Source organism: Ursus americanus, chromosome 22 (assembly GCF_024610735.1).
Source record: "Ursus americanus isolate L20-20 chromosome 22, mUrsAme1.1.p, whole genome shotgun sequence".
Lineage (NCBI taxonomy): Eukaryota > Metazoa > Chordata > Mammalia > Carnivora > Ursidae > Ursus > Ursus americanus.
Genome location: NC_142148.1, coordinates 33149514 through 33164104, shown reverse-complemented (window position 1 = coordinate 33164104; position 14591 = coordinate 33149514). Strand labels below are relative to the sequence as shown.

At 38.0% G+C, this 14591-nt stretch overlaps 1 protein-coding gene across 5 annotated transcripts in view; it reads right to left on the bottom strand.

Moving 5' to 3' along the window:
- Positions 1-14591, bottom strand: part of PLCB1 (phospholipase C beta 1) — a 661698-nt gene that overhangs the window by 232015 nt on the left and 415092 nt on the right. For all 5 annotated transcript variants that reach the window (XM_045808882.2, XM_045808896.2, XM_045808890.2 and 2 more), the window contains one exon: positions 4699-4836. In XM_045808882.2, coding sequence (XP_045664838.1) covers positions 4699-4836 — 138 coding nt within the window. The remainder of the gene's footprint in view (positions 1-4698; positions 4837-14591) is intronic.

Genomic DNA, 14591 nt, shown 5'->3' with positions numbered 1-14591 from the left:
GAAAATGTCTTCAACTTTCTCCACCATGTGTAACCTTCCTGGCATCTCTAACAATATGCTCCACTCTTTCTTCTCTTATTGATGAAATGCTCTTGCTCCTGTCTGAGCTTAGCCACTCTGTCTCTGAACTAGGATAGGGTCAACACACTTTTTAAATAAAGGACCAGATAGTGAATATTTTAGGCTTTGTGGTCCATATGGTCTATGCCATTAACTACACATCTCTGTCTAGCGAAAGCAGCCATAGATACCATGTGAACAAATGGACATTGCTGTGTTCCAATAGAAGTACAAAAACAGGCTGTGGACCAGACGTGCCCCCAGGCTGTAGTTTACTGAGCTCTGCACTAGATCCTACTGCTTCTCCTACTCAAAGACTTGCTCTAGCCATTTTTCTCTCCTACATCGGCACATTGTTTTCCTTCTATGGGACCATTCCTATTAGCATACATGTATATTGTTGCTTCTCGAATCTTAAAAACCATTGCTGGACCTTGATTCCCATTTCTCTGCTGCCTTTCACATCGAAATCTTCTAAAAAAAGAGCAATCTCTTTTGGCTTCTTTTTTTCTCCCTTGTCAATATTCCCCAGAGCCCATTCCGATAGGCTTTGACTTCACCACTCCACTGAAGTTACTTTAGTCAAAGTCACTAGTGACCTCTATGTCATTAAATGCAATGGTTCATTCTTGGTCTTCATCTTGGGCAGCATTTGACCCTATTGTTGATCACTTAATTCTTCCCTGAAATATTTTCTTCACCTGACTTCCAATGACACACACTACCTCATTGCTTCCTCACTGGCCTCCTTTTCTGATACTTTCTTATCTCAATCTCTTCATGTTGTAGTGTAGATGACTCAGGTCTTGGACATCTTCTCTATCTATAGTCACTTCCTGGCTGATCTCATTCAGTCACATTAAATATTATCTATAACCTGATGACTTCCAAATTAAGGTATTATATTTGGCACTCAGCTCCAGGCTCATATATCCAACTCAACATATCCACTTAAGTGTCTAATAATGATCTCAATTTGAACATAATCAAAACTGAACCCTTACTATATACCCCCAAATGTGCTCTACTTTAGATTTTCCCTATGATGTAAGTGGTATTTCCATCCTGCCTGTCTCTTGGGCCAAAACTCTAACATCATCCTTGATTCTTCTCTTGTTCTTGCATGCAACATACAATTCATAAGACTCTGCTTTCAAGTCTTCCTTTAAAAAAATACACACACACACACACACACACACACACACACACACACACAGACTCCTTCTCATTTCTTATGCAGCCTTACCTTGGTCCAAGTCACTAACAACTCACTTCAAATATTTTAGTAGTTTCACTGGTCTCCCTGCTTCCTCTCCCTAGGCAGTCCATTATTGACTAAAGGGTTAAGTCAGGTCATGTCCATCCTTTGCTCAAAACCCTTAATGGCTTCCATCTTCCTCACAAAAAAAGCCAAAGTCCTTCAGAAGCCCATATCACAACACAAGGAATCAACTTTTGTTGCCTTGGCTAGTTTCCTTTGCTGATATCTTTGCCACAAGCCATGTAGCCATGAGTGGAGAACAATTGGAAGTTAATGGTAGAAGAGTAAAAGGAAGGGTGGTAATATTCACCTCCTTCCCATGCCTCCCAGGAGAAGTCAGGACATCCCATGGAGGGGGACTGAAGTCCAGGAGTTCCAGGGGGTAGTAAACGTGCATGTGTCCACTGGTTCCTAGGGGAGCAGAGGATTCAGGGAGAAGTATGCGCCTCAGAGGGTAAATGTGAAAACATCTATTTCCAGGGCACATGAAAGGGAGTGCCCCTCCAGGAAGCAGGGAAAGCTAATCCTTAGGGTATAGAGTGGTTGGAAAGTCAAGCTCCATACCAAAAGGAATGACTGTTGTATAACTGCAAGAGATACCATGTTTTTAGTCCAACTACAGAGAGAAAAACTGAAAGACAGTGTTCTCCCCAATCAATCTTTTAAAAGAGTCACTTGTCTTAAAGAATAAATAAAAAGTTCAAATTCAAGAGATTTACGTAAGAAAGAAAGCATGCAAATCTGGAATAACGTATTTAGGAAAGTTCAAGTTCTAGTTCTGATTAATTTTTAAAAATTGATCCAAGGGATTTCTCAGAAATCTATGATATTGTTGTAACTGAGCAACATCCTTTGGATTTTTTCCTTCTCTGAACATCCGATAAAAAAATAACCCCCTTCTCCCACCCTTGTGCCCTCTCCTCTTCCACACAGATCTCCATTTGACCTATAATATATTTCCTTCATAGTTGTGATTTATCTGTTTATTTGCCCCAGAATGCTGGCTCTCAGCATTCCAGAATGCTGTATCCCTCACACTGGAATTGTGGCTGCCAGAGAGAAGGCAACTGACAAGTCTGTGTTGAAGGAATGAATGAGCCAGATCCCTTCGTAAATAATTTCTTCTGGAGACATTCGAGTTTCAAAGCAGCTCAGGTTTCTGTCAGGCATTCTACATAACGAGAGACGTTGTCTCCCTTAGCGTTGGCGCTACACAAAGCATCATGTACACTGGCCTCCGAGATTAAATAAAAGGTGTGATGTTATGAGACAATACTGACAATCAGAAGGAGGGAAAGTAAGTTTTCAGAGTAAAATGGTGTTTGCAAATTTTAACCTTCTGGCTGAGCAATTTCAGTGGGGGAAAAAAAAAATACCCTACCGGGGAAGGCAGGGAAGGCAAAACATATTCTGTAGCTTCATTAATTATACCAGGAACATCAAGTTGCTGCTGGAAAAATGTCTACAGATGCAGTCCTGATGGGGAATATTACAGGGCTCAGAAATCAAAATCCCTAAAGAAAATTAGTGGGTAGGAGTGCACAGAGAGGAGGAAATTGAGTATGTTTTAAACATAACTGCACAAAGGCTTAATGCAGTATAAGATATGTAGATTGACTTGTAATATAAAAATCTATATTCATTCTTAGTAAAAACCTCCCTGGAAGTCACTGTCATTTATCGAATGTTTTTGAGAGTTAATGAATCTCCTGAATTGGTTATTTTTTAAACTGAATATGGTTGCATTTGGGGAAAGATATTTTAAAAATATTTTGCAAATCATTACTATTTATTTACCCATGTTCATTCATCCACCCATCCAACCATCCAACCACATACTGAGAAATGAAGTATATACAACTCACAGACTACCAACAGTATACCAGAATGAGAACTCCTGCTGGGCGAGTATAACGCGGTCACACTGAATGTTTCCTAAAACTGAAGTCTCTCCAAACGTCAAAGTAAGTTATACTACAGAAGCAAGTGGATGACTTGGTTCTTAAAGAGGGAAAATAGGCTAGGTCTGTAACATAGTCTTGAAGAGTAGTTTCTAAAGACCTCACACTGTTAAAACCGGCTGTCATTTCATTCATTCTTTTGTAAGAAGTAAAGTTGATGTTATGTAAATTTTGGAAATTAGCCTCTACCATAATCACTGAAGAATTAGAGGTCAGGTCGTTACTTCTGGTATAGCTTAGAGAACTGTCAGACCACTAAGGGTTAAAAATTTGTAAATCATAATGATGACTGGCTTGACATGACCCCATAGTTGTGATCCTCGACACGAGAAGTTCTATAAGGGCACAGATATGACATACAGACTTAAAAGTATTCTTTGATTTATATTCTTAACACTTGAAGGGAAGGTATGAAGGGTAAGGGTCCTGTGAACTATAGTATCCTGTGAACTATATACATGAAAAAAGAAAACCCTTCTTTCGATACGTTCATTTTAGTGCTCTTTCATGGCAATTGGACTATTCCAGGGAAAGCATCAAAGTGGAGTCCAGGGTTCCCAAAAATTGACAGCTTCTTCTTTGATAGATCTTGTCCTGTATTCTAGTTATTTCTGTATGTATCTGAAAGGCCTGCTATGCTAGTAAATTAGCAAGTCCTTAATGGAGAGGCCCTGTCTAATTTACTATTCTAGCCCATAACTGAATAAATGTTATTTATTGTCACTATTTGAAATTTTTGTTTTAAAATTGTTTCATTTCTTCTCCTATTCACTGAGCAGCTACCATGTGCATGGTGGTGGGCTAGGGACTGCACAGGGTAAAAGAAGTTAATAAGGTGCTAAGGATGTCTGCTCTCAAGGAGAGGGTTGGAAAGGAGATGGGATCAGAAGTGGTTTGGGATGAGGCTAAGAGAGAACATGGGGGGACAAGGTGTTTAGGTGAAATAAAAATGGTTTCACCTATAGTTTCTTCTGCAAAGAAATTATATAAATTGCCTTATTCCTAATGGAAAATCTCCATAATTCTTACTAGATGCCATTATTTGGAAGCATTTGAATTACACTTCTACTTGGCAGCTGAATTATTTTTTTTTAAAGATTTTATTTATTTATTTGACAGAGATAGAGCCAGCCAGCGAGAGAGGGAACACAAGCAGGGGGAGTGGGAGAGGAAGAAGCAGGCTCTCAGCACAGGAGCCTGATGTGGGGCTCGATCCCACAACGCCGGGATCACGCCCTGAGCCGAAGGCAGACGCTCAACCGCTGTGCCACCCAGGCGCCCCCAGCTGAATTATTTTTAGATGTAATTTTAACACATGTTAAATATGACAAAAACTCAATTTTTTGCAGGTATCAGTACAATGCCATAAGGATTCAGAATGAGGTGACAAATGTCAGAAGTTTCTATCCACCGTACCTTGGCCACTTCTTCTTGGAAAGCCACGAGATTCAAGTGGGAGATGTTAACCAAGTCAGGCCCATACACCACTGTTATCATGCGATGCTCCAGGTGCCCAATGTTCCCCACATCCAAAAGTTCACGTAATTTGGGGTCCTGGATAATAAACATTGAAAAAAGTTAGTCTGTAACTGGAGATTTCAACATGGTAGCATAATTTCAAAAGTATTAGACCTAGAACGCCTTCAAAACAAAATTGCCTTTTATTCTTACTAAAAAAACCAGTATGATTGAAGTGGCCCAGAGACGTAAAGTAACTTGCTGAAATGTTGTGGAGAGAGAATTTCTTACGCAAGACTTATGGTCCTCATGGCATTACATGAAGTGAAATGAGTGAGACAGAGAAAGACAAATATTACATGTAGAATCTAAAAAAAGCTGAACTCGGAGAAATAAGAGAGTAGTGTGGTGGATACCCGGGGCAGGGGGTGTGGGGAAAATGAGGAGATTTTGTTCAAAGAGTTCAAACTACCAGATATAAGATGAGTAAGTTCTAAGGACCTAATGTACAGCATGGGGATTAGAGTTAATAGTATTGTATTATATACTGGAAAGTTGCTAATAGTGTAGATCTTAAATGTTCTCACCACAAAAAAGAAATGGTAATTATGTGATGTGACAGAGGTGTTGGCTAATGCTGTGGTGGCAATCATCTTGCAATATATGCGTGCATCAAATCATTACGTTGTACATCTTAAACTTACGCGTTATATGGTAATTATACCTCAATAAACCAGGAAAAAAATAAGACTTATGGTCCTCAGTCAACAGCTCTTTCTGTCATACGTCCTTTAGTAGCGTATTTTTATGTGCCATAATTCTCCCTTTATTTCCTCCAATTATCCCATGAATCACATATTGAAATACAAAATCTCATCTCTCTCCTCAATTCATGACACATTAAGATGCAGAAGGTGATTCTTACAGAATCAAGACATGATAATGCTATCTAGGGCTGAGGCAGAAACATGGCTGAGAGTCACAGCTTGGACCTTCTCCAACACGGAGTTCCACTGTAAAGAAATAGGCTGTTAGACTGGGCAAAATGGCGGCACCTGTCATGAATATGTTCATTTCAATTCCACCCTCAGAACGTACTGGGATTTGGACATAGAGAACTTCTGCAGTCTTTTCAGAGCCAGTTCCATTCTTCGGGATACTGTAAGTGAGGATCCCTTGGAGATCTAGTCCTGCTGGGAAAGGGAGGTTTCTGAACCTCCCAAATTGAAAGTAAGACCTAAAATAGGACTCATTCACCTTGGCTGAATTCATTTTCCTCTCATAGGAAATGAGAGGTCCATGCAGAAAATTAACATCAAATCAATCACTTAGCAAATCTGCATCCAGCTTCTGAGCAAGGAATAAATTTGTATTCTTATTTATTTAGCTAAATGCTGGGCTAACAGGGCCAGGTTATTCTGATCTCCTTTCTGAGGTTTTTATTCACAGCATCCTTACAAAGAAAAAGTGGATTTAAAAAAACCAAGAAAGAAAATAAACAAAACCTTCCCAGCTAAATTATTTGATTCAGTGCCATTAATTCCCTTTTAGTTAATAAAACTTTCTCCTCTGTTTGGCTGCTTAAAGAGGAACATTTTCAGGTAAGTTATGAAGAGAGAAAAATCCATCTCAAAAGTGTGCGCAATATAACTAAAACCTCAACTCCACTAACAAGTTGGGAACTTATCATGTACATCAGGCCTCCTAGAAAGATCAAATGCTACCACAAGAACATTAATTTGCATGACCTAGAAAAGGAGAGGAATAGAAGAAAAATTTTATTAAGTAAACAATAACAAAAAAGGGAAATTTTTAGCATTCTAGTGTTAATGAAAGATTAAGGAAAATGTTCAGGAAGAACAGACTTTTTATGAAAGCTAATAAAGAATGATTCTAGCTGTTCTCTGATATGGTTAATTGCATCCTGATTTTTAAAAATTTTTATTTGTTTTTAATTCAAGTATAATTAACATACAGGGTTATATTAGTTTCAGGTATACGATACAATGATGAAACAATTCTGTACGTTTCTCAGGCCTCATAACGATAATTGTATTTAATTCCCTTTACCTATTTCACTCACCCCCCCCCTCCCTGCTGGCTACCACCACTTGTTGTCTGTATTTAAGAGTCTGTTTTTTTGTTGGTCACTGTTTTTTGCTTTGTTCATTTGCATCATAGTTTTTGAACACGTTTGAGGCAAGGTTAGGAAAGAAAATGATCAATACTTTTAATTTTTTTTTTGGTATACTTGGAAGAGAAAGGTAATTCTCAGAAACCATCTGAATCTTACAATTACAGATCACCAGGTTTGAATCAATGATTACAGAGTCTATCTGCAATATTGTGATTTATAAGAAAAATAAATTTGGTCATTCAGATGACCAAAATATATTTTTTGTATGTATTTGGTCTTCATCTGAGGTTCCTAGCTCACAGTCCCTAAAACCAGAACATTTTCTGTTTAGTCCGTATTACTTTACTGACTAATTCTCATGCCTTTTTAAAACACTTTTACCCACTTATTATATAGTGGTTGATTAAAGAGTGCCACCTCTCAGAACTGCATGGACTAGGTGTGGAGGTCAGGGGGTTCACCTGAGTTGTCCTTGAGCTATAGGAATGCAACGCAAATAGAGAGCACCTACAGGAGGTGTCAGAATAGAAAATAATTCTTGGGTTCGGTCAGTCAAGCCTCTGCTCTTGGCTCAGGTCATGATCTCAGGGTCCTGGGATTGAGCCCCACATCGGGCTCCCTGCTCAGCGGAGAGTCTGCCTCTCCCACTGCTTCTTGCTCATGCTCTCTCTCTCTCTCTAATAAACAAACAAATAAATAAAATCTTAAAAAAAAAGAAAATAATTCTGGAAATAGACAATATTTTTAGGTATGGTCAACGGGAATTTATAAGATGATCAACTCTTTGTGGCATCTCTGTAAAAGTTTTCCCACTAATGGCTGCTTATATAGGATTTAAAAAACAATGGATTTTTATGTAATTAGAAGTGTGGAATTCAGTATTTGGAGATAATGTCTGGGACTGGGGAGGATAAGGCAGACTAACAAAATGATAGTGCTGATGATTGAATCTGAGGAACAAGTATCTGAGAAACCATTTTATAAGTCTTTATATCTGAGATGGTAGTACAATAAATAAAGAGTATTGAGCATGAACTGCAGGCACAGTAAGATTTGAGAAATATTTTTTCAACAGAAACCACAATATTTTAAAATTATATAATTCTGGAAGTAAATAGAGAAATTGTTTAAAGTATATAATAAGTTCCTTACTAATGTCCTTTTTGGTGATTGATCATACCAATTTTTAAATTATATTTTACTGTCTTTCTTGCCATTAATCATTTTATTTGTCTTTACAACTATACCTTTTCTTTATATTTCATTTTTTTATCAACATCAAACTTGGGTTATGTTAGCATTCTCTCCTTTAAGAAATGACTTGACTTTTCCTTTTACCTATACTCTGAGTTTTCTCATTTTTGAACTCAATATCCCAAGGTGACAGAGTGGCTTCAAACCTCGGTCTCATTATTGAGCATGTTGACATATGAAGGGTATAGTGAAAAAGGTATTTGTCCTTTCAAGTACCAAAAGTTGCCCTCAGTTGTTTTCAGCAGAGGAGACCCTCAGAGAATAGACAAAGGGGGAATTATCTGGAAGGATAAAAAGCAAAGGCATCAAAATGTTTGGAGGACCTTATAGGTAGAAGAATTTAATGGAAATGTCTTAAAAAATGGTTGTTTCTGGGATACATCAGTCTCAGGACTGAAGATATGAGGGGCTGCATTTTAAAAACAAATGAATAAAATTAAGATAGTAACAATAACAAAAGCCTACAGACAATTTGCATGAAAACCATTCCCCCCCCCCCCCCGCAAAACCTATCCTACTAGGGATTTTATGTCTGAGATTTTCTTTTTCTTTCTTTCTTTCTTTGAGAGACAGGGAGGGAGAGACAGACAGAGAGAGCATGTGCGCACGCGTACACACACACACACGCGCGTATATGAGTGAGTGGGGCGGGGCAGAGGGTGAGAGAAAATCCCAAGCAGGGCTCAATCTCAGACTCTGAGATCATGACCTGAGCTGAAATCAAGAGTCAGATACTCAACTGACTGAGTCACCCAGGCGCCCCTGTCTGAGATTTTCTTATTGAATGAACCTCCTGACCAATTTTCAGAGAAGTATTTACCTACTCAGGTTACTACCAGGCTCAAACACATTTCTTGGTCCCTACAATTGATATATATTCCTTGAAATTTTTATAAAGAAAACAAGCTGTCTCTACAATTCTGTAAAAATGTTCAATTTTTCTGTTGGAGAACACTAAAGAATATAGCTCAGAAAAAAAAAATAAGAGAAGAGATGAACTTGGAATTTCATATTTTCACTAAGCTGTCACTCAAGGCCTGCTTTCTCCTGAGAATATCCTAGATATGTCTCCACGGTGAGAATTAACCAGACCAGCTAAGAATTTTGGCAGCTATAATTTAACTGCACTGTGCAAGTTAAGTCCTAGATCACTCCCATTCCCCTAAGAGTTACAAAATGGAGACTGTCTGACTGCGTTATCTCACTTTTTTTCAGTCATCAGGATTCATGATTAAATTACTTTATGTCTGTTGCAAAGAAAGTTGCCCAAGTTAATAATTCTCATTTCCAGGTAATAGACCACTGAAGAAAGTAAAGATCCTTCTATACCTGAGACACAAGGGCTCCATTACAGCATATGTTACTGTAATCGTATCATTTAAAATATTAGAAATTAATGGAAGAGATAAACACAAGCCAAAGGATGATTTTTCAAAGAGTTAAAAAGCCAGTTTTAACCTTTATTCTTTATTATGACTTTTAAAGAAAAGCTAGTTTATTTGTATGTTTGACATCCACAAGATAAAATACCTTTTAAAGACCTGTACATTCCATTTTTGACACCAGAAAAATTTTGGTGCAGAAAATACACCTTACTCATCTCCATGAAATGTATCTTTATTATATTTTAGGCTTATGGAACAATTTGTATATTAGGTTAATATCATTCTCAGCATTTAATGCAATATTTTCAACCTGGATTACAGTTATATGAATGTGACTTTAATCCATCTTTTATACAATGGACCAGGTATATGAAAGTCTTTCCATTAACACTCAGTAAAATAGTCAGAAATAAAGTGACAGATTCCTTGTTATACTTAAGTGAACTGAGAAAAGTACTGCCAAACTTTTTAGATATGAAGGTACCTTTCCTTGGCAGGCAGAGCAAACTCTTTTTATGTTTTATTCAAATGTTGTTGTAAAGGAAAGATATTAACTTATATTCAGGATGGTTCTCCAACAAGCTCTTGAATTTAATATTTGCCTCTCAAAAAAATAAAAGATAGATTAACAAATTCCCTTGGAACCAATACTTATCCTTATCCTTTTCATTTTAAAAGTTTCTCTCTCCTAGACATTTGCAAATTACATGTCTGATAAAGGGTTAGGATCCAAAATATATAAAGAACTTATAAAACTCACCATCCCCCCAAATGAATAATCCAGTTAAAAAAAATGGATGGAAGACATTAATAGACATTTTTCCAAAGAAGACATACAGATGGCCAAAGGACACATGAAAAGATGCTCAATATCACTCATCACCAGGGAAATGCAAATCAAAACTACAATCATATATCATCTCACACCCGTCAGAATGACTAAAATCAACAACATAAGAAATAACTGGTGTTGTCGAGGATGTGGAGAAAAGGGAACACTTTTGCATTGCTGGTGGGAATACACACTGGTGCAGACACTCTGGAAAACAGTATGGAGGCTTCTTAAAAAGTTAAGAGTAAAACTACCCTATGATCCAGCAATTGCACTACTAAATATTTCCCTAAATAATTTTAAAAAATACTAATTCAAAGGGATACGTGCACCCTAATGTTTATAGCAGCATTATTTACAATAGCCAAGTTATGGAAACAGCCCAAGCATCCAACAATTGATGAATGGAAAAAGATGTGGTATATACAGATGCAATGGAATATTACTCAGCCATGAAAAAGAATGAAATCTTGCCATTCTCAATGACATGAATGGAGCTAGAGAGTATAATGCTACGTGAAATAAGTCAGTTAGAAAAAGACAACTACCATATGATTTCAATCATAAGTAGAATTTAGGAAACAAAACAAATGATCGAAAGGGGAAAAAAAGAGAGAGACAAACCAAGAAATAGACTCTGAACTGTAGAGAACAAACTGATGGTTACCAGAGGGGAGTGGGCAGATGGGTTAAACAGGTGATGGGGATTAAGGAGGGCACCTGGCATGATGAGCACTGGGTGTTGTATGGAAGTGCTGAATCACTATATTGCACACCTGAAACTAATATTACACTGAAGTTAACTAACTGGAATTTAAATAAAAACTTAAAAAAATAAAATAAAAGTTTCTCTTCTTTCAATGAATGTGATGAGGAATGCCATTCTCTTCAGGGTGCACCAGAAGCTTAGGCAGCTGACACAGCCAGCAAGCCTTTTTAGGTAAAACACTACCCCTTGCATGAACCACAACTCTGAAATACGGTGCCGTGAACACTCTCCTATGCAGAGAGGAAGACTTGGAGGATGTTGTTTAGGCATTTTTTCCTGTAAGTGAAAGATGAGGGGGAGCTTGCATATTTTTCAACTATTCCTTTAGGTGGAGGGAGCAAGGGGAAAACACACTGACTATGGCAAAGAAAGTGACTATGGGCAAACACTAAATAGAAAAAGAAAGAGCAGATAGAGTACTGTCCTTCAGATTTCAAGGTGGTATTGTCATAACAAGATCATTTATGTTTGTTTTGGAGAGAGTGGTGATGAATGTGTCAAGACAGCCTCCACTCCACTCATGGGGAGCCTCAGTGTACAAATAAATTTTGTTGGAAAAAAGAAAATAGAGTTGGCCTGCCTATGCATCTCCATCCAAAATAAAGTAGCTCGAAGATGCCAGGCATGAGTTTATTGAGCTAAAATTAACATGCTATTCAAATCTAAAATTAAAAAAAAAATAGTTTGGAAAAAATTCAAAGCCAACCATCCCCCAAAGTAGTCCCCTTGAATATGGACATATCCATGTGGCTAAAAGTTTGGTTATCCTTGGGAATGGCAACAGAGACGAGATAAAATTCAAGGAGAATGTCCAAATAGCATTCTAGTGATTAATTAAAAATTCAACTGTTTGGTGTTTTTCTCCTCTCCATAAAAAAGCTCAAAGTGTGGTTTCATGTATTTTCAAAAGCTAGAAAGAAAAGAAGGAGAAAGAGGGTGCTGGAGGCATTCAGGTGGCTGACACTCAGAAGTAGCAGAAAAAGGGAATTAAAATAAAGTGCCCTGAGAACAAGTGAGTTAGTCCCAGAATGTGGAGATGTTCAAGGGACATTTGCCAGAGCTGGACAAATGCTGTTTGTTTCAAGAAGTTGTATTATCTGAGCTGGGTTGCAATACACCTGCTTGGTTAATAGGATGGTTGTCTTGATGTTTCAGAAGCAGACATGAGTGAAAAATCTGGAGGCAAGTAGGTTAATTTGGAGGTAATAAAGGGAAGGGTCATGAGGGAGTGGAAAAGTGAGATGGGAGGAGAGAAAGCCAATAAACAGTGTGTTAATGGGAGGTTTACCACTTTGAGCAACTGAGGCTCAATCCATCCAGGGCTACTCCAAAAGACGGTGAAGAACACACCTGAGAATGTTCCTCAAGGAGCCTGGAAACTAGAATATTGATCTGTTAAATCCCATCTGTCATTGGTGGGGAGTGTCTCCTGGGGTGCTAACTCTCTTGCATTATGGCCAGAAAGCATTCTCAGGACTATATGGGAAACCTGCAGGTCACCTCTGCGGGTGGGATACCAGTGCCCTGAAAATGTCTGTTACACTGTGGAAGTAGCGACTGTAAGAAATAAGAAAATTTCATCCTGATTCTGATTAATCTTCCTGTATTCTATGGGATCTGCTTTTGAAGGAATTTCATCCGGGCAAATAGACAAATTCCTAACTATTCAGTTCTCTATAAAAATAATAAACATAATGGCAATACGTTCTTCTAATTAGTGACTTAGTTATGTGTCAAGCACCACTCTCACTGTTCTTATTTTCCCCTTCATTTAATCAACAAATTAACACTGAGAGGTGGGGTTTTTTCCCCCAATTTGCAAATGAGAACTCCTAGGGGTGTAATTTGTCCAGTTTTATAAAATGGGGGGGGGGAGATGTGATTCCAAGTACATCTGATTGTAAAGTCTAGGCTTTCTGCATATCATCTCGTGTTAAATAGGGTAGCCGATTGGATGGAGTTTATATAAAAATAGTGCGAAGAGTTCAAGTGCAGAATAAACTTCCGTAAATCAGCATCCAGTCAAGTCCTCTCCTGTAGAGATATTTTAGACAGTTCATAAAAATACAAAATAACCCAAATGTGAAATTAAAATAGGAAAGAAATAGGGTCTAATGATACCACTTGTCTTCCTGGGAAAGAATGGCCAAGTTCATGCATCGTTTGTATAATCACCCTTACTGAAAGTTAGAGTGCATGAAATACATAGCAGGTTTCTTTCTTTCTTTTTTTTTTTTTTTTAATAAAAAGTCAGTTGGAATGGTTAGCTTCTCCTTCCGATCTAGTCAGTGTTTGTCAAACTCAAAAACTCTAAAGTATAGAGAGCTTGTCACTCATGTCCAGCTATCAGTTTTCTCTGACACATGCAACCATCTAACTGCCAGCAAAATTCATATGCGCAGTCACTGCCACTCCAGTGCAGAAAGATCCTGTGACCCGAGGGGTCATAGTGTGCGCAAAGCAGGCTACTGGACATCACCTGTCCTTTCTTGTTAAACCCCTCACTGAGATGGTGAAACACGTTTTATTTTCTTTCAACTTTCAGAGAGGGAGTTGGTGCTTCTAGGTAAGTCTCAATATCACTGTGCCCACGTTTTGGAAGAAGAAAGAGGCTTGTTTGTTAAAAGAATGCAGATACATTTACTAAGTTCTCCCTGGTCTATGCATCCTTGATAGGTGAGGGTTTTTTGTTTTGTTTTGTTTTTTCCAATTTTGTGGTGATTCTGCCTCCTCACATGGTACTGATATATGGTACCCCTTAGATGGTACCAAAGGGGCTTCTGGAATCTCAGAACATAAGTTAAAATAAAGCATATCAAAAAAGAAGGCCCAACAATTCCTTAATAAGGACAAACACAAACAATGGTCCCTTTGCAGTTTCTGGAAAATCCAAGTGTACCCTCAAGATTTTGACACTTGGAAGGGGACAGTAGAAATCATAAACTGCCTATTTGAGATTTGGTTCTGCCAATTAAAAGCAATGCAACCTCTTGAGGTTTCCTTAACCTTTCTATGCCTCAGTTTGGTCATCTGTGGGATGAGGATGCTAGCGGTGTACTCTTTAAAAAAAAAAAAGAAAAAGAAAAAGATTTTATTTTTATTTATTTGAGAGAGAGAGAATGGGAGAGAGAGAGAGAGAGCACGAGAGGGGGGAGTGTCAGAGGGAGAAGCACACTCCCCGCTGAGCAGGGAGCCCAATGTGACACTGGATCCTGGGACTCCAGGATCATGACCTGAGCAGAAGGCAGTAGCTTAGCCAGCTGAGCCACCCAGGTGCCCTAGTAGTGTCCTCTTAAAAAAAGTTTGTTATGGGAATAAATTATTCATCATATATTAAGTGCTCAGGGCAGCACATAACTAGCTTGAAATAAATCAGTAGCTTGAAAATGAAAGACAATATGGGGGTATCTACTGAATAATTTAATCTCTTATAGGCATCAGAACATTTTACTCTATATATTTACATATATATTT